We start from the raw sequence: 20,183 nt of genomic DNA, 5'->3' as shown, positions 1-20,183 counted from the left end.
ATGAATTGCCACTGTTTTGAAAAATCCTAAAATGCCAATAAAAATCTTTAACATAATTCTCCAAAACAGGCAAATAATGCACACATCACGGCAAGGCCTAAAAATTACTTTAAATTGACATTTAAATTAATTTAATTATACTGATACTGGTTTAAAAAAACTGATTAAAATAAGAGTGGAAAATGTATGTTAATTGAAGTTGGATAGAAGGACACATGAAAACTCAAGAAATTCTCACAGAAATATAGTACCAATGAAATGATTTTTTGAAAGGTCCTCAGCATTTCAGCAAGGTAAAAGCACCACATTTTACTGACAAAGTACATAGGGCCTTCTGAGCATGCAAGCAACCAAAAGCCACAGGGCCTTCACAAGTTAAAGTGTTTTTAAACCTTGTTTCCTTGTCAGAACTTAAATAAAAAAGGCTGGGGTGAATGGTATCTCCAATGCCTTTCTGTTCAGACATTGTAGAGCCAAAAGAAAATAGATCAGCTCATACTAGCAGATTTTTATGTAATATTAGTTTCAATAATAAAGGGGCCAGGGAGTAGGGGGAATCCCCAAAACACTGCACTAGAAAACTAAGGTCTCATTCCCTGAACTACATAGCCACTACGAGGCTACAGAAACAATCAGAAGTTCTGGGACAAACCAACAAAGTGAGAGTACATTAGCCAGTACTCTTGGGTAAATTAACCCAGGTACACAATAACTTTAGACTTTAACAAAACGCCAGAGGAACATTTAGGACTACGAGAGATTTTTTTTTTTTTAATCTGATAATGTTAAAGAAAACAAAAATGTTATAAACTTAACTACTACCTATATCCATACCTCTCTAGTCTCACTAGCCACAGAGAGGTAGGGTTTCTGTCTAAAGTCAGAAGACAGGCCTCCTGTTCTCTGTCCTGGAACTCAGGAGGCAGTCTGTCTCTTCTTCCCAGTTTCTGCTCTCAACTTTTACACAGGCTGCTCTGCCATATTGAGAACTCTAACTAGATCTTACATCCCACTAAATACCCACTGTCTCACAGTACTGTCCCTCCCCCACAGCTAAACAGCTGGACACACGTTTAATTTTCATTCTTCCCTACTTCATCTCCCACTTTTTCACTGAAATGTGGTTTCCACCATACCATTTTACTAAAACCACACTTATCAAAGTCACTCACCAACAGCCTCTTTGCGCTAAATTCAGTACACGATTTACAATCTTCATCTTACTTGCAGATCTCTCTGTAACATGTGACCCACACAATACTCTTTCGTTTTTTATTTTTCTGATCAGTAAATACATGTTCATTAAGAACTGAAATTATCATAGAAAAACGGAAAAGTTTGAGTACTCTGTAATCCCACTCTCAAAAACAGCCACTGTTAGCAGTACAGTACATATTCATTAAGATTGCTATACATATGCTACTATATGGGTATATGTATTAAGTTAACAAAAATTAGATCATACTTGGGGACTTTCCTGGTGGACCAGTGGTTAAGATTCCAAGCTATTACTGTAGGGAGCCTGGGTTCAATCTCTGGTCTGGGAACTAAGATCCCATATGCTGCTCAGCCCAGCCAAAAAAAAAAAAAATAGATACTATATATTTTTGAGAAATCTTTATATAACGAGCCTGATTTCTTTGTTAGTATATTATGTGACAGCGTAATTAATGGCCTCCAAAAGAACTCAGGGTTTCCCTGGTGGCTCAGGTGGTAAAGAATCCACCTGCAATGCAGGAGGTCTGGATTTGATCCCTCAGTCAGGAAGATCCCCAGCAGACGCGCATGGCAACCCACTCCAGTATTCTTGCCTAGAGGCTCAGTGGTAAAGAATTCACCTGCCAATGCAGGAGATGCAGGTTCAATCCCTAAGTCAGGAAGATCCCCTGAAGAAGGAAATGTGAACCCACTCTAGTATTCTTGCCTGGAAAACTCCATGGACCGAGGAGCCTGGCAGGCTACAGTTCCTGGGGTTGCAAGAGAGTCAAGACACAATTTAGCAACTAAACAACAACAAAAGAGCTCATCATAAAACCCAGAACCTGGGCATGTTATCTTAAATTGCAGAGGTAATTAAGGGAAGGGTTTTGTGGTGAAGAGATTATCCTGAATTACCTGAGCTGGGCCCACCTGAAGATGCAATGCAGTTGACTTTGAAGATGCAGGAAGAGGTCAAGGAATGCAATGCAAAGACTACAAAGAATGCAACTCTAACAGCTGGAAAAGTCAAGGAAATGGATTCTACCTCAGTAACCAGCAGAGTCAATACCTTGACTTTAGCCCCGTAAAACACTTGAAACTTCTGGCCTCCGTAACTGTAAGAGACTACATTTCTGTTTTAAGCCACTAAGTTTGTACTAATTTGTTTCAGCAGCGATAGAAAACTAATACCCTGTGTGTGTGTGGTGCACATACTATAAAATGCTATATAGCTGATGGAATATGGTATGTGTGTATAACGTATTCCATCAGCTGCATAGCATTTTATCATACGAATGTATCATATTTTATTTAGCCAATCCTTTATTAATGGATTCTTGAGTTGTCTTCAGTTTTTCATTACTACATACTTTACTAGGTGCCTAGAGGTTTAGAATACCTCTAAACTGTATATCGTCACCCTGCTTATTTAACTTTTATGCAGAGTACATCATGAGAAACGCTGGGCTGGAAGAAGCACAAGCTGGAATCAAGATTGCAAGGAGAAATATCAATAACCTCAGATATGCAGATGACACCACCCTTATGGCAGAAAGTGAAGAGGAACTAAAAAGCCTCTTGATGAAAGTGAAAGAGGAGAGTGAAAAGGTTGGCTTAAAGCTCAACATTCAGAAAACGAAGATCATGGCATCTGGTCCCATCACTTCATGGCAACTAGATGGGGAAACAGTGGAAACAGTGTCGACTTTATTTTTTTGGGCTCCAAAATCACTGCAGATGGTGACTGCAGCCATGACATTAAAAGACGCTTACTCCTTGGAAGAAAAGTTATGACCAACCTAGACAGCATATTCAAAAGCAGAGACATTACTTTGCCAACAAAGGTTCGTCTAGTCAAGGCTATGGTTTTTCCAGTGGTCATATATGGATGTGAAAGTTGGACTGTGAAGAAAGCTGAGCGCTGAAGAATTGATGCTTTTGAACTGTAGTGTTGGAGAAAACTCTTGAGAGTCCCTTGGACTGCAAGGAGATCCAACCAGTCCATCCTAAAGGAGATCAGTCCTGGGTGTTCTTTGGAAGGAATGATGCTAAAGCTGAAACTCCAATACTTTGGCCACCTCATGCGAAGAGTTGACTCATTGGAAAAGACTCTGATGCTGGGAGGGATTAGGGGCAGGAGGAGAAGGGGACGACAGAGGATGAGATGGCTGGATGGCATCACCGACTCGATGGACATGAGTTTGGGTGAACTCCGGAATTTGATGATGGACGGGGAGGCCTGGCGTGCTGCGATTCATGGGGTCGCAAAGAGTCGGACACGACTGAGCGACTGAACTGAACTGAAACACATTTGTCTGTTTCTCTAGCAGTTATTCCATAAAGTGCAACTATATGGTCAAATAACATTATATTTTAAGTTTTAATGGATTTTTAAGTTAATCTCCAAAAAGGCTATTATTATTTTTTACTCACACTAACAACATTCAAGCCTCTCCCTCCTTCTTCAAAGTTGAACTCTTTCAGTTTGTTAAAATCACTTCCGGTGTCCCTTCTGTAGTGGTTACTGAATTCCTCCTGCTCCTTTCCAGACTTCTCTTCATCAGCTTATTTCTTACATGTCAGTGGTCCCCAAAATTCCAATTCCATCCTGGGCTTTCTCCTTTCTATACACAGTTGTCTCATCTACTTCCTTTTACCCCAATTACTACTTACAAACAAATTTCTCCCTCTTCCCTCTAAAATGTACTCCTCCATTTTATTAATGACTGGTGCACCAATATCCAACAGCCTATGGCAGATATGCACTTCCCTGGTGGCTTAAATGGTAAAGAATCTGCCTGCAATGCAGGAGACCTGGGTTGGGAAGATGCCCTAGAGAAGAGAATGGCTACCCACTCCAGTATTCTTGTCTGGAGAATCTCGCGGACAGAGGAGCCTGGCGGGCTACAGTCCATGGGGTCCCAAAGGGTCGGACACTGCTGAACGACTAACATGTTGGCAGATATGTGGGGATCACCTGTCCCCTGCTTTATGTTCACCCCATACACCATAGGCTCTAGAGTCCATAGGATTCTGTCCCGTCCTATCAATTCCTTAGAACAGGAATACACCAATTTCCAGCTGTGTTGCTTCACTGTGCGTGCTCCTCTATCTCAAGTCTCATACCCCACTGTGCCAGAAAAGGCTTTCTGAAACTCAGTTCTGATGTGTCATGCTGGTTGCAATGTAAAATGATATACTCCCTTGGGAAAACTGTTTGGCAGTGTCTTCTAAAGTTAAACATACAGCTGCCCCATGAGCCAGTAAGTCCACCATTAGTTGTTTATACAAGAGAAATGAAAATGTATGTCTATAAGAAGACTAGCAGTTATGTGTTCATAACAGTTATATTCATAATAGCCTAAAGGGAGAATGAATGAACAAACTGTGTTATAATTATATAATGTATCGTGCTGAGCTGTCCTTAGTTGCCCAGTATATCTGACTCTTTGCGACCCCACTGACTGTAGCCCACCAAGTTTTTCTGTCCACTGGGATTCTCCTAGCAAGAATATTGGAGTGGGATGCCATGCCCTCCTCCAGGGGATCTTCCTGACCCAGAAATTGAACTGGGGTCTCCTGCATTTCAGGCGGATTCTTTACCAGCAGAGATACCAGGGAAGCCCGTATAATGTTTTACTACACATCACTATAAAGAACTATTGAAGCAACTATCCTTCAATAAAAAAAAATAAATTAATTTTTTTTAAAAAAAGGAAGATGGCAGATATACCCCAACGAGCAACAGGAAAAAAAAAGAACTACTGATAAGAGCAACAGTGGATGAATTTCAAAGACATTACATTGAACTAAAGAAGCCAGCCTGAAAAGAATACACACTTATTCTACTTTTCTATTAGGTGAAGTTCAAGACCTAGAAAAACTAAACTGGTAGTAAAAGCTATCAGAACAGGAATTGATTAAAGGAACTATGCAGGATTATTGGGAAGGCAGAGAGTCACACAAGAGTACATATTTACTGAAACTCATTCACTAGAAAAAATGATACTGATAAACCTATCTGCAAAGCAAGGAGACGCAGATGCAGAGAATGGACTTGTGGACACAGTAGGGGAAGGAGAGAGTAAGACAAACAGAGAGGGACACTGACATCTATACACTACCACGCATAAAACAGACAACCAGTGTGAAGCTGCTCTACAGACACAGGGAGCTCCGCTCCGCACTTGTGATGGCCTAGGAGGTAGAGATGGGAGGGAGGCTCAAGAGAGGGGATATATGTATACTTATAGCTGATTCACACTGCTGTACAACAGAAACACAACACTGTAAAACCATTACACATCAATTTTTTTAAAACTCATTCAGCTTTATAGTTAAGTTCTGAGCATTTTGCTACACATAAATTTCACCTCAAAAATTTCTAAAGCAAACATTAAGATTTAAAACTTTTAAATCAGCATTTTTCCATACAAAAGCCTCATAGCTGTCAGAATAGCCCACCACATCTGGAAGAATGGCCATCACCAAAGTCTACAAATAACAAATACTGGAGAGGGTGTGGAAAAAAGAGAACCCTCCTGTACTGTAGGTGGAAATGTAAATTGGTGCAGCCACTATGGAAACAGTATGGATGTTCCTTAAAAAAACTAAAGTAGAGTTACCATGTGATCCAGCAATCCCACTCCTGAGCATATATTCAAACAAGACAAAAATTCTAATTTAAAAAGATACATGCACTCCAATATTTAGAGCAGCGCTACTGAAAATAACCAAGACATGGAAACAACCTAAATGTCCATCAAAAAATGAATGGATAAAGATGTGGTATATATATATGCACACTGGAATATTATTTAGTCACATAAAAAAAGAATAAAATAATGCCATTTGCAGCAACACAGACAGACCTATGGAGATTATGATACCAAGTGAAGTAAATCAGACAGAAAAAAACAAATATCATATGATATCACTTATATGTGGAATCAAAAAAAAAAAAGAAAAGATACAAATGATCTTATTTACAAAACAGAAATAGACTCACAGACATAGAAAATAAATTTATGGTTACCAAAGCAAAAAGGTGGGGGAAAGGAGGGATAAATAGGAGACTGGGATTAACAGATACATACTACTATATATACAATGAAGACCTACTGTATAGCATAGGGGCCTATATTTAATATCTTATAATAACCTATAAAGAAAAAGAATCTGAAAAAGGATATATGTATAACTGAATCACTTTGCTGTACACCTGAAACACATCATTGAAAATCAATTATACTTCATTTTTTAAAAAGCCTCAAGATTTAAAACAAACCAATCACTAAATCACCCCCCTTCTTTCTTTATCGTCTCACTCAGAAACAAGACTACACCAGAAATTACCCGGCGGTCCAGTGGTTAGGACTTGGCATTCTCAGTGCCACATGCCCAGGTTCGATCACTGGTTAGGAAACTAAGATCCCACAAGCTGAGCAGCGTGACCAAACACAAAAAAAGTAAAGAAACAAGACTGTAGCCCCTGTGTGTTCCTCTGGTTTATAAATTCCGTGAAAGCAAAGATTCCGTCTATGTAGAATTGATTACAATTACCCCAGCACCCATCTTTATACTTGACACATTCGGGATGCTATATATATGTTATCTTTGCTAATTCTTAATGACTTACTGACAATGTTTATAACTCCATTAAATTTTTAGATCATCTACTGACTCATTTTTCTGATGTGTGTTAAATGTAAACATACCATGCTTGACAACATTTAAAACCTTGTTCATCCAGCAGTGGCAAAGAAGCTTCTCCACATTTTCAAAAAGGCAGCCAAGTTGAGTCTTTAACATTGTGCTCCTCTCTTACATGCATTTCAATTAAATATTTAAAGCCACTACACTTTTCATGAGCTAGGATTCATTCTCAAATTACTTATATCTTCTCACCATCAAATTCTGGCTCAGTCTTCTAAACTATCATGATTTCTAGTATACCCGAATATATTAAATTTTTCTTTCTGTCATGTATCTCATTCAAATATGATATTACACAATTGTTCATTAAAGTGAAACTTTTATCCAATATCTGTTAACATTGTTCTAACAAACTTACTAGCATAATGTACGAGAAAGCTCCATTCATTTTCTAAAATATTTATTTATTTTTGGCTGCATCGGGCCTTTTGTTGCAGCACAAAGCCTCTCTAGTTGTGATACTCGGGGTCAGTAGAAGCGGTGCATGGGCTTAGTTGCCCCATGGCCTGTGGGATCTTAGTTCCCTGACCAGGCATAAAATCCATGCCTCCTGCACTGGAAGATGGATTCTCAACCACTAGACCACCAGGGAAGTCCCTGGATTCATTTTTAACATGGCAAAAGAACTGTACCAAGCCAAATACAGCAACTAATCATTTGAGCATCACTGCTCAAATAATGACCATGGACAAAATGCCCATGGTCATTTCCCCATCAGTGCTTACACTTTCTTGTGAAAAACAAAAAGGGCAATGATCCATAAAAAAACCATTCTGTTCCTATCTCTATCAAGGTTCCTTTCAAGAACACAGGAGCCAGCAGTGCTTTAAAGATAGAGCCCTAATCATAAATTCATAAGACACTGATTACCAAAACCTACAATGAAGACCCAGATTAATAGCCAGTTTAACCAGCTTTAGGGAACATTTTTCAAAGTACAACTGTGAGGGTTGGATTAGTACAAAGTACAATAAACAAGCACTAAAGCCACATTGTCTTTGGCTACTTAATAAACTACAAACAGCACAGGCAGGGAACCCTCTCATGAAGCACAGAGACAGTACTCTTGAGACAGACTCTTCAGAGTCCCTTGGACAGCAAAGAGCTCAAACCAGTCAATCCTAAAGGAAATTAACCCTGAAAATTCACTGGAAGGATTGATGCTGAAGGTCCAATACTCTGGCCACCTGACGAGAACAGCTGATTCATTGGAAAAGACCTTGATGCTGAGAAAGATTGAGGGCAGGAGGAGAAGGGGGCGACAGAGGATGAGACTGGTTGGATGTCATCATGGACTCAATGGATATGAGTCTGAGCAAACTCCAGGAGATGGTGAAGGACAGGGAAGCCTGGTGTGCTGCAGTCCTGGTGTGCTGGGGTTGCAAAGAGTCGGATACAACTGAGTGACTGAACAAGAGCAACAACAGCAAAAAAAGACACTGAAACCCAGAAACATGGATACAACTGAAGGGTAAACAAATAAAATTTTATAAATTTAGCCTAACAGAAAGCAAGTTACATTGAGAATATTTTCATATCATGAACTCTATTTCAAAAAGCTTTTGGAAACCTACTTAGTGTTTTAAAGAAAAAAAAGAGTGCAAAGCATAACAAAGTTGTTAAAGGAGTAACAGAGAGGTTTTAATGGGTAGTTCTAATTAATTTACCAGTTTAAGTTAACTATCAAGATTTCAACAACTTTAGCAATTTATCAATTTTTTCTGGTACAAAACCTTGTGTTTCAAAACAAAAAATTCTGGATGGTGGAATGGTCAGTCTCCTGGCCACATCTGGGGAGGGTCAGCGTGAGGCCACAGCCTGTGGGTTCCAGGAACAGCCGAGGCACCCACACCACCTGCAATGCACTGTGGGTGCCTCAGGGTGAAGCTGAGGCTCAGGAAGGCCCTGCTGAGCACCTGAGGCTGCTGCCACACACAGACCATGTTCTGGCACACCTGACTCCCAGCTGCTTGGGGATGTACCCCGGGGCAGGCTGCAGTGGGCCCTGGCCTGTCTCAGAGGTGCTGGGCAGGCAAGACTGCCAGTCTCACTACAGCACGCCACCAACAGGCCCACATGGGGTTGCCTCCCTTCCTGGCCGGCAGGTCCACCCGGAGTTTGAGGAGATGCTGGTCCCCAGGAAGGTTTCCATCAGCCCCTGGAGAACTGGCTAACCATTTGCTACCTCCTGCCCAGACTGGATGCTGGGGCCTCAGGGACTGTGTCTCACCAACTCTGAGGGTCTGCCCAGCCAGGTTGGGGAAGGGGTTAGGCAGGAGGGGGTAAGGAGGTCTGAGATGCACTGCAAAGATGTGCTCAAGATCTGCCAGCATCATCTCAAGCACTGCCAGTCGGTCAGGAGGACCTGATTCCTGCAGTGGAAAGTCAGCCTGGAAGCGAAGCAGATCAAGTTCAAGAGAGACCTGAGGCACATCTGGCAGAAGGCAGGCCTGAAGGAAACCCCCCGTAGGCAGGCAGACCTCCAAGACCTACCTAAAGGGTAAAGGAGTCGCCCATCTCTCCCTCACACCTGCTACTGCTGTGACCTGTGTGATAAATATTCAGAGAACTCAGTCAAAAGCAAAAAACAAAAAATTTTAAGTATTACCCCCCATGGCCATAACTAGATTTAAGAATTATTGATTAAAATAACAAAACCACCATGACTTTTTAATAATTTTTATATGTTACAAATATGCAAGATTATTTGTTGATTCACTATCTGATGTTTACTGCACATATGGATTTCCAGACCCAGTGCAGAGATCCACAGCCAACTCCATTTCTCCAGTCATTCATCTCTTCTAAGTGAGTTCCTGGCAAGAATACACAGAAGAACTGTACAAAAAAGATCTTCATGACTAAGATAATCATGATGGTATGATCACTCACCTACAGCCAGACATCCTGGAATATGAAGTCAAGTGGGCCTTAGAAAGCATCACTATGAACAAAGCTAGTGGAGGTGATGGAATTCCAGTTGAGCTATTTCAAATCCTGAAAGATGATGCTGTGAAAGTGCTGCACTCAATATGCCAGCACATTTGGAAAACTCAGCAGTGGCCATAGGACTGGAAAAGGTCAGTTTTCATTCCAATCCCAAAGAAAGGCAATGCCAAAGAATGCTCAAACTACCCCATAATTGCACTCACCTCACACACTAGTAAACTAATGTTCAAAATTCTCCAAGCCAGGCTTCAGCAATACGTGAACCGTGAACTTCCTGATGTTCAAGCTGGTTTTAGAAAAGGCAGAGGAACCAGAGATCAAATTGCCAACATCCGCTGGATCATGGAAAAAGCAAGAGTTCCAGAAAAACATCTATTTCTGCTTTATTGACTATGCCAAAGCCTTTGACTGTGTGGATCACAATAAACTGTGGAAAATTCTGAAAGAGATGGGAATACCAGACCATCTGACCTGCCTCTTGAGAAACGTATATGCAGGTCAGGAAGCAACAGTTAGAACTGGACATGGAACAACAGACTGTTTCCAAATAGGAAAAGGAGTACATCAAGGCTGTATACTGTCACCCTGCTTATTTAACTTCTATGCAGAGTGCATAATGAGAAACACTGGGCTGGAAGAAGCACAAGCTGGAATCAAGATTGCCGGGAGAAATATCAATAACCTCAGATATGCAGATGACACCACCCTTATGGCAGAAAGTGAAGAGGAACTAAAAAGCCTCTTGATAAAAGTGAAAGATGAGAGTGAAAAAGCTGGCTTAAAGCTCAACATTCAGAAAACAAAGATGATGGCATCTGGTCCCATCACTTCATGGGAAATAGGGAAACAGTGGAAACAGTGTCAGATTTTATTTTGGGGGGCTCCAAAATCACTGCAGATGGTGATTGCAGCCATGAAATTAAAAGACGCTTACTCCTTGGAAGGAAAGTAATGACCAATCTAGATAGCATATTGAAAAGCAGAGACATTACTTTGCCAACAAAGGTCCATCTAGTCAAGGCTATGGTTTTTCCTGTGGTCATGTATGGATGTGAGAGCTGGACTGTGAAGAAAGTTGAGCGCCGAAGAATTGATGCTTTTGAACTGTGGGGTTGGAGAAGACTCCTGAGAGTCCCTTGGACTGCAAGGAGATCCAACCAGTCCATTCTAAAGGAGATCAGCTCTGGGTGTTCTTTGGAAGGAATGATGCTAAAGCTGAAACTCCAGTACTTTGGCCACCTCATGCAAAGAGTAGACTCATTGGAAAAGACTCTGATGCTGGGAGGGATTGGGGGCAGGAGGAAAAGGGGACGACAGAGGATGAGATGGCTGGATGGCATCACTGACTCGATGGACGTGAGTCTGAGTGAACTCCAGGAGATGGTGATGGACAGGGAGGCCTGGCGTGCTGTGATTCATGGGGTCACAGAGTCGGACACGACTGAGTGACTGAACTGAACTGAAGTGAGTTCCCCACTACAGAAAGTATCAAATAGCTCACTAAGCTGTCTTATCTTTAAAATCACTTCCAATCCTGAGATTATAAGACTCTGGGACAAAGGATACTTCTCAAAAGAATTTAGGGATTTCTAGAGAAATGACAGTTTGATCCAGTATTCAGATGCTCTCCCTCCTACCATTCTATGTAGATAACAGTAAAGAAACTTTAAAAGCTATAACCCCACAGGAAGGAGACAACAGTGATTGACAGATGGCAACACATTTTTGTATGATGAAAGATGAGGGACTTCCAGGTTAAGATGGCAGATTGATCACACACATCTAATTCTTCTCTCTCCCAGAATCCTAATAGGGCTGCCTTGGTGGCTCGGTGGTAAAGAATGTGTCTGCCAATGCAGAAGACACGGGTTCGACCCCTGGGTTGGGAAGATCCCTCGGAGGAGGAAATGGCAACCCACTCCAGTACTCTTATTTGGGAAATCCTATGAACAGAGGAGCCTGGTGGCTACAGCTCATGGGATTGCAGAAGAGTTAGACAGTACTGTGACTAAACAACAACAAAACTCTAATAAAACAAGAATAAAGAAAACTTTGCTGTTGTTTTTAGGACACTTACCATAAGGATCAAGAGAATGGAACAAAGAACAGCAACACAACCTTGAAAAGTGGAGAGATGGATGAGTGGTAACTGATTGGGTCAAAGACAAGTAGTGTTTGCAAAGACAGCAGTGCACTGACCACCAAGAACAAACCCAGTTTACAGTACAGAATCCTCAAAGGGATCCAGAACTGCCAGAGCAAAGAAGGGGGAGACTGAAGGAAAGATGGGGTGAAAACTGAACAGTTAGAAACCTAGACCTGCATTCCTCTTTCAAGTCACTGAATGATCTAATCTCAATAAGGCAGCAGATTAGAGATTCAGTCTCTAAAAAGGGTAAAACCATACATCATGAAAGATGAAGCCAATTATGTGTCCCTTCACATTATAAGCTCATTAATGGCTCATTACCCAACTCTCCTTTCCTGAGTTCCCAGACCACTGGCAACTAGACCTCTGGCCTCCAAGCAGAAAACTTCCATACTCTCTGGGAAATAGAATCAGGCCAAAAGGAAAGACAGACACTGGAAAGAGGCTCAAACAGCCCACTCAAACCAATGGCTTCAACCCTGACCATACCTTTGAATCACCTGGGCAACTTTAGAAAATACTGGTGCTAATCTATGCAGAGAGAAATCAGAATAGGGGTTGCCTCTGGGCAGGGAGTGGGGTAGATAGAAGAAAGGAATATGAAGGAATTGTCTGGGTTTTTCACTATGCTCTGTACTGTGTGTTAATTACACAGGAGAAGGAAATGGCAACCCACTCCAGTACTCTTGCCTGGAGAATCCCATGGACGGAGGAGCCTGGTAGGCTACAGTCCATAGGGTCGCAAAGAGTTGGACACAATTGAGCAACTTCACTTTCACTTTCATACATAGGAAAACTATCAAACTATACACTTACTCTATATATTTTACTGTGGGCAATCACATCTAAATTTTTAAAAGTACTGCTACATAATGTATTTGGTCTCTCAATCACAAGCAAACAACCAAGGATTACCAGACCTCTGAGGAGGGTCTCTACTGCTGAGATTGTACCAAACAGGAAAAAAAGTAACTTGGAGGAAATAAGCTATGTAAGGAAAAAAACAGCTTAAAGAAACTATCTTTAATGTTCTGAGACAGATAAAGAGATATGGCATCTATGAAACAAGAAAAGAGATGAAAAAACAAGTAACAGGTAGAAGACAGGAAGTAGAGGACAAGAAGTCAAACCTCCAGGCCTGCAAAAGTAAGTTGGAGGTCAACACACTGATAGGCCTCATTCAGAGCCCCAGAAAGGCTCAGCCCTTGAGAGTCTCCAAGTACACAGTCAGTGGGGAAGAAGTAAAGGGCTAAAAATCAGGTTAGTGGTTTAAAGTCAGCTAAAGGCTTTCCTGGTGGCTCAGACACTTGCCTGCAATGCAGTAGACCCAGGCTCCATCCCTGAGTCAGGAAGATTCCCTGGAGAAGGGAATGGCTACCCACTCCAGTATTCTTGTCTGGAGAACCCCATGGACAGAGAAGCCTGGCAGGTTACAGTCTATGGGGTCTCAGAGAGTTGGGCACGACTGAGCACACACACAAAGTCTGTATATGGACCTGCAGTTTCCCTTCTCCCCCATTCACGTCCTCTCATAAATATATTCTCTGGAAACACAGACTTGGAGAGACTCCAGACTCAAGAAGAGTGGAGAGAGGCTCAAGGCTGAAAGCCAAGGGATAAAGCAGAAGTATGTATAGTGAATAGCAGCCCCCACCCACAGCCCACTTCCTTTGCCCAGCTCTCAGAACACTGGGAGCCAGGCATATTACCTCCCCCACAGTTTGATTTAAATGTCCCTTTTGCATGCAGCCAAACCAATTTTCATCATAGCAAGATAAAGGCCTTTTCTTGAATTTCTACAACTCCTCCTAGACTCTAAACTCCTTAAAAGCAGGGGCAGCATCTTAATTAGCTTTGTATCCCCAGAGCCTAACACATTCACACTTTATATTAAACACTCTACAAATCTTTAATTTGTCTCAGACCCTGGAGAAAACATGCAAATAGAAAAAGATGAGAAAACCTTGGAAAATTAGAACATACAAGGTGTAATCTGGACTAGGTCTTGAAGGGAGATTAAAAATTTAGGATTTATTAATGAAATGATGTCTGGGATTTGTTTTAAAATAATTTCCGAGCCACTCCCCTCACTCCCAAAATCAGTTGTATTTCTGTATACTGGCCACAAATGCTTTAAAATATCATTTACAATTACATTAAAAATATCAAATACCTACAAATAAATAACAAATGGTATGCAAGACTTTAATACAGAAAACTACAAAACATTAGAGAAATTTTAAAAGACATAAAGAAGTGGAAGAACATATCACGTTCATAAACTGGAAAACTCAGTTTTGTTAAGAACTGAATTCTCTCCAAATTGATAAACAGATTCAATTCCAATCTCCAAAATCTGTATGAATGGACAAGATTCTGAAATTTATATGGAAACATTAAGAGCCAAGAACTGTCCAGACCATCTTAAAGAACAAAATAGGAAAGACCCATATCAAGGCTTATTATAAAGTTACACCAATTAATACAGTGATATTGGTGCAAGGGTAACAAATAGACCAATGAAACAGAACAGTGTTCAGAAACAGATCCACACTCTACGTTCACCTGACTTACAAAAGTGTCACACAGTGCAGAGGGGCAGGGATGATATATATCAGTGAAGAGTGCTGGGTCAAATATATACCCATACGGTAAAAAGTGAATCTTGACCCCTACAATCCACCTACAACTTACTGTAAGTTGTACAACTTAAATGTAAAAAGTAAAAATAAAACTTCTGTATGATCACATGGGTGGAGCAGGCAAAGGCAACCCACTCCAGTATTCTTGCCTGGAAAAATCCCATGGACGAGGAGCCAGATCGGCTAAGGTCCACAGTGTAGCAAAGAGTCGCACACAACTGAAGCAACTGAGCACACATACTTGGTAACATGAGAAATCATCTCCATATTCTTAGGCGAAGCAAAGATTTCTTTAATAGTTCACAAAAAAGAGTAATCAGGAATAAGTTTATTTCATTAAAATTAGCAATTTCCATTCATCAAAAAAAAAAAGGCCATCAAGATTGAAAAGACAAGATACAAAGTGGAAAATGATTAAGTCCAGAAAGGACTCATGGGAAATAGATGTGTATATACATACACACACACACACACACAAACAGAACTCATATTCTGAATAAAGAATTACAAACCAATTTAAAAAATAATAAGACTGAACAGGCACTTCACAAAAGACAACATATAAATGGCCAACAAAAGGTACTCAACCACAACCATCAGAAAAATGTAAAATAAAGCTACATAAATATTACTGCACTTCCATCAAAATAGCAAAAATTTTTTAAACTGAGAAGCGTTAGCAAGGATATGAGGTAAATGGAATACCATTCCCTGCTAATTCCCAAAGTAAAACTACTTTGGGAAAATGTTCAACTGGATCTAATGCTAACATTTTATTATTCACATACCTCAGTAATCAACAGTTCCACTCCTGGATATATAACCCAATCCTGCAATGTTGCGTTTCTTGATCTGTAATAATACACTTAGTAAAAAGTCTTTACCTGCATACTCAAGATTGGCACTTTTTAAAAATACGTTATACTACAATAAGTTTTCTAAGATTTCTTTGACACAAATTTCTCAGAGACCTTAAGGCTAGCATTTTAGAATAGGAGCTTCTGGTAAACTGCAGAAACTTTATTAATAACATTTTTGGAAAACAAAACAAAAAAGCTACTAATACATTTCAGTCCAGAACAAAGGTAAAAACTACAAACAGATAACTTCTTGATTTTCATGAAGCACCAGATTGCTTTCACCAATGGAAGAATTCTGTTATTCTACACTGAAACCCACAGCTGAGATATCTCTGCAAGAAACTGCTGCTTTTTGAAACCACTTCTAACATCAACAGATAGGAGTAAAGTGAAGGAACCATTCCAAAAGTTTTGGATAACTCTTCAGTGAAAGGATGCCAACCGAGTTGATCTATGATGCCCAAGACAGAAAGAAAGACACAAAGAAATCACAGCAACTCTAAATCAGACACTACCACCACAATCCAACCTACCGGAAATTCTGTGGTTAATCTGAGGCTTGCCCCTCTAGTCATAAGGTGATTATAGTGATGGCTACAAACGCTCCGAACTGGATCCTTGGGCGTCATTTACCACACCTGGCTCTCCCATCACCTGCCTGGAGACATGGCCTTACGCAGAATCCCCGAGGCCAAGTAAAGACGCCAACTTCGCAAGAGGCGCGGACAGTCTCGCCCCATCTGGTCACCCAGAGGGAACAGACTCCTGGCCTCGAGGGCGGGGGTGAAGAGTCAGTATGCCCCCACAGGATATCGAGGAAGCGCCCCCGAAGCAGCCTCGTCCCTTCACCTCCCTGGGAATCTACTGGGAGTTCCGCTGGCGAGTTTCTTCCGCAGCAACCGCGGTGGGGAGGGTCCCGATGGCCACAGGGAACTTAGGCCCCAGTAGGGCCGGAGGCGCCCGCCCCGCTCGCGCCGCAAGTTTAGTGGCGGCCCCGACTCGCCGCGCCTCGGCCCGGCTGTGCGTCCCGCGGAACTCGGGCTCGCGGCCCGCCCGGCCTCCCGGCCCGCCCGGCCTGGCGCGGCGCCCCTCACCTTGGAAACGTTGGGTGGACTCCGTCGTAAACATTAACTTCCCATCCAGCCGGCAGCCGAGCCGCCGCGTCTCAGCTCCTCGGCCTCGCTCCCGGCTTCGCGGGCCGCCCTCTGCGCCTCCTCTCGAGCGCCGCGCTCACTCAGGAGCTCAGGGCCGCCTCCGACCCTGACCTCACTCTTGCCGAGCCGCCGCGGTTTCAATTACCACCCGACCCCTAGCGTGCCCGCCGCCGGCTCCTCCCGGGTCCGGCCCGGCCGCGTCAGGAAGGCTCAAGGCGCAGGCGCGGCAAGGGCCTTAAAGAGCCCCGGCCGTCTCTACCGCATAATGGGTTCGAGCAGGTTAGGGGTCGGGCCGGCCAGCCGAGGATAGGAGAAGCCGAAGGGATTGGACAGTGGGGAACGGGGGCGGGGAGCTCTCGCTTGTTCCTCCGCCTCTCTTTCAAAGCTCCAGCCATCGGACGCACAAACTGCTGACTTCCCCAGTCTCTAGAACCGCCCCTTGCCTGTAAGAGCTGCACCAAACGTTCCCGCTCCCGGCCCGAAGCGACCCCAGCCTTAAGGCTGCCGGCCTGGCATTGCCGCACCGCCCACGCGCAGGGGTCCCAGGCTGGGGCCGCGCGATGCAGGCGCGCAAGCTTACAGCGGTCGCCGGAGCTTCCTCGAGAGGCAACCAGATCACTCTGAAAAAACAATTAACGTGTAAATGGCACTTGTGATTGCAAATCCCTCTACCATCAGTCGTCTCGACACATTGGGTTTATGCAGAGTCCGGCAGTAAGCAGAACATGGGCACAAATATGTGATGTCCAGTCGGGCAGTCATCCAATATCAACGAAGACATTCTTAGAAGGAAAGTACTTATTGAGGAACAGAAACAAGCTACGAATCCCGGTCAAATCCCAGAAAAACAGGCAAAAAATAATAACAAAGGCAATATAAATTACTTTCATTAGACATTTAGAAGTGACAAAATGATAGTAATTAGCACCCAAAAAAGAACCTAGAAATTAGATAGCCCTGGTTATTATCTAATTGAAAACCATAATTTCCAGAAAGGGTTCCACTGTAATAAGCATTAAAAAAAAAAAAAAAGATTAGGAAGTTCAAAAAATAGGAAGTAGAGCCATGTCTTTCCACGCAGATAAAAACTTGAAATTTTATCTGAGGCAAAATTTTGCATAACTTTAGATTATGCCGTTATTTAAAGTAATTTCAACCAAGTTTCATCACAGCTGAATCCATCTTGTATAAGAAAGCTGAGACACCATGTTAATCTACCTCTCCTTCCTAAATTCCATTTATCAGAAAATCCTGTAGATTTTTACCTACCAAATTTTCCTTGAATCTGGCCTCTTCTATATCCTCCATCACCACCCTAAGTCCAAACTACCTTTGCCTGGGAGGACCAGGGGCCTGGGTGGTGGTGGTTTAGTCGCTAAATGGTGTCCAACTCTTGGGACCCCATGGACTGTACCCCGCCAGGCTCCTGTGTCCGTAAGATTTTCCAGGCAAGAATACTGCAGTGGGTTGCCATTTCCTGCTCCAGGGGGTAGAACCCGGTCTCCTGAACTGCAGGCGGATTCTTTACAGACTGAGCTACCAGGGAGGCCCTGGGCTACTAATTTAGTCTCTGATTGGTTTACTTTTACGCCCTCTCAGTTCAGTTCAGTCGCTCAGTTGTGTCCGACTCTTTGCGACCCGGTGAATCACAGCACGCCAGGCCTCCCTGTCCATCACCAACTCAGGGAGTTCACTCAAACTCATGTCCATCGAGTCGGTGATGCCATCCAGCCATCTCATCCTCTGTCGTCCCCTTCTCCTCCTGCCCCCAATCCCTCCCAGCATCAGAGTCTTTTCCAATGAGTCTACTCTTTGCATGAGGTGGCCAAAGTACTGGAGTTTCAGCTTTAGCATCATTCCTTCCAAAGAACACCCAGGACCGATCTCCTTTAGAATGGACTGGTTGGATCTCCTTGCAGTCCAAGGGACTCTCAAGAGTCTTCTCCAACAACACAGTTCAAAAGCATCAATTCTTTGGCACTCAGCTTTCTTCACAGTCCAACTCTCACATCCATACATGACCACTGGAGAAACCATAGCCTGGACTAGACAGACCTTTGTTGGCAAAGTAATGTCTCTGCTTTTGAATCTGCTATCTAGGTTGGTCATAACTTTCCTTCCAAGGAGTAAGCGTCTTTTAATTTCATGGCTGCAATCACCATCTGCAGTGATTTTGGAGCCCAGAAAAATAAAGTCTGACACTGTTTCCACTGTTTCCCCGTCTATTTGCCATGAAGTAATGGGACCGGATGCCATGATCTTAGTTTTCTGAATGTTGAGCTTTAAGCCAGCTTTTTCACTCTTCTCTTTCACTTTCATCAAGAGGCTTGTTAGTTCCTCTTCACTTTCTGCCATAAGGGTGGTGTCATCTGCATATCTGAGGTTATTGATATTTCTCCTGGCAATCTTGATTCCAGCTTGTGCTTCTTCCAGCCCAGCGTTTCTCATGATGTACTCTGCATATAAGTTAAATATATGCCCTGTAGCCTCTCTCTAATCCTGTCTCCACACAAATGGCTCTGTGTACCACAGCACTACCACTTCAATGGCTTCCCACTTCCTTAGACAAAACCTCTTAACTAATCTGCATGGTCAGGCGGCCTCTTCTCCGCCTCTCCAGCTCTTCTCACTGCTCAGACCACATTCTGTCCTATCTCTGTTCCAGCCACACTGACCTCTTCCAATTCCTCAGTTTTCTCCCTCCACAGACCTTTCGTGTATGCTTTGCTCTGTGCCTGGAAACCTCTTCCAGCACTCATCCTTCTGACTGCACCTCTAGTCTCTACCTCTGAGAGGTACCTTCAGACTCCCCTGCCTTGGTCCTTTCATATCACATGGCACTGAAACTGTAATAATGTGATTTTTTTTGGTGAATTTTTGTTTCCCCTACTCAACTAATTACACCAATGACGCCGGCCAGAAGCTTGGTTTTCTTTGGTTCATGGTTGTATTTCTATACTTGTTCAATGTATGTTTTGTTAATTCAATAAATGAGAAGTAATTAACAATTAATTATTCTAATACTAGAACTTGAACTAGATATGGCTTGAAGGTTACCTAAGTCATAGATAGGTAAAATGTCACAATCTGATATTTGGAATCAGAGTCTAAAAAGAACTCCAGTAATTTTTAAAATTGATTTTATTTTGTTTAGCTGAGTTGTCTGAAGATCCTTTGGGTAACCTTTAAAACTGAATTCTCAAAGTACCTGTATAAAGAAAGCCCTGAATTAATAATGATTGCCATGGGATGTTCCCACATAAACCTAATAACAATGGTTGCTTCAAGGGAGGAAGATTGAATGATTGGGAGTCAAGGCTGGGAAGAAGACTTTTGACTGCCTGCCCTTTTGTACCTTCTTAATTTCAAGCCATGTGAATATATTAATATTACCTATTTGAAAATAAATGACACAAAAGAGTGCATACTCTGATTCTATTTATTTGAAATTCCAGAAAAGGCAAAACTAGTTTGTGGTGAAAAAATCATAACAGATTGCCTCTGGCAGGAAATT

At 42.3% G+C, this 20,183-nt stretch overlaps 1 protein-coding gene across 7 annotated transcripts in view; it reads right to left on the bottom strand.

The window, feature by feature from the left end:
* EVI5 (ecotropic viral integration site 5) overlaps positions 1 to 16,922 on the bottom strand; it is a 238,219-nt gene extending 221,297 nt beyond the window's left edge. For 2 of the 7 annotated variants that reach the window (XM_070367674.1, XM_070367676.1), the window contains exon 1: positions 16,049 to 16,349. In XM_070367674.1, coding sequence (XP_070223775.1) covers positions 16,049 to 16,144 — 96 coding nt within the window. In that variant the 5' untranslated portion in view covers positions 16,145 to 16,349. Of the gene's footprint in view, positions 1 to 16,048; positions 16,395 to 16,609 lie in introns of those variants that run through there. The other 5 variants (XM_070367675.1, XM_070367679.1, XM_070367673.1 and 2 more) reach the window with 5 other exon arrangements.
* Between the last annotated feature and the right edge of the window lie 3,261 nt (positions 16,923 to 20,183).

Source organism: Bos mutus, chromosome 3, assembly GCF_027580195.1.
Source record: "Bos mutus isolate GX-2022 chromosome 3, NWIPB_WYAK_1.1, whole genome shotgun sequence".
Taxonomy (NCBI): Eukaryota; Metazoa; Chordata; class Mammalia; order Artiodactyla; family Bovidae; genus Bos; species Bos mutus.
Note: the sequence above shows the minus strand (reverse complement) of the source record. Positions and strands in the feature narration are given on the sequence as shown.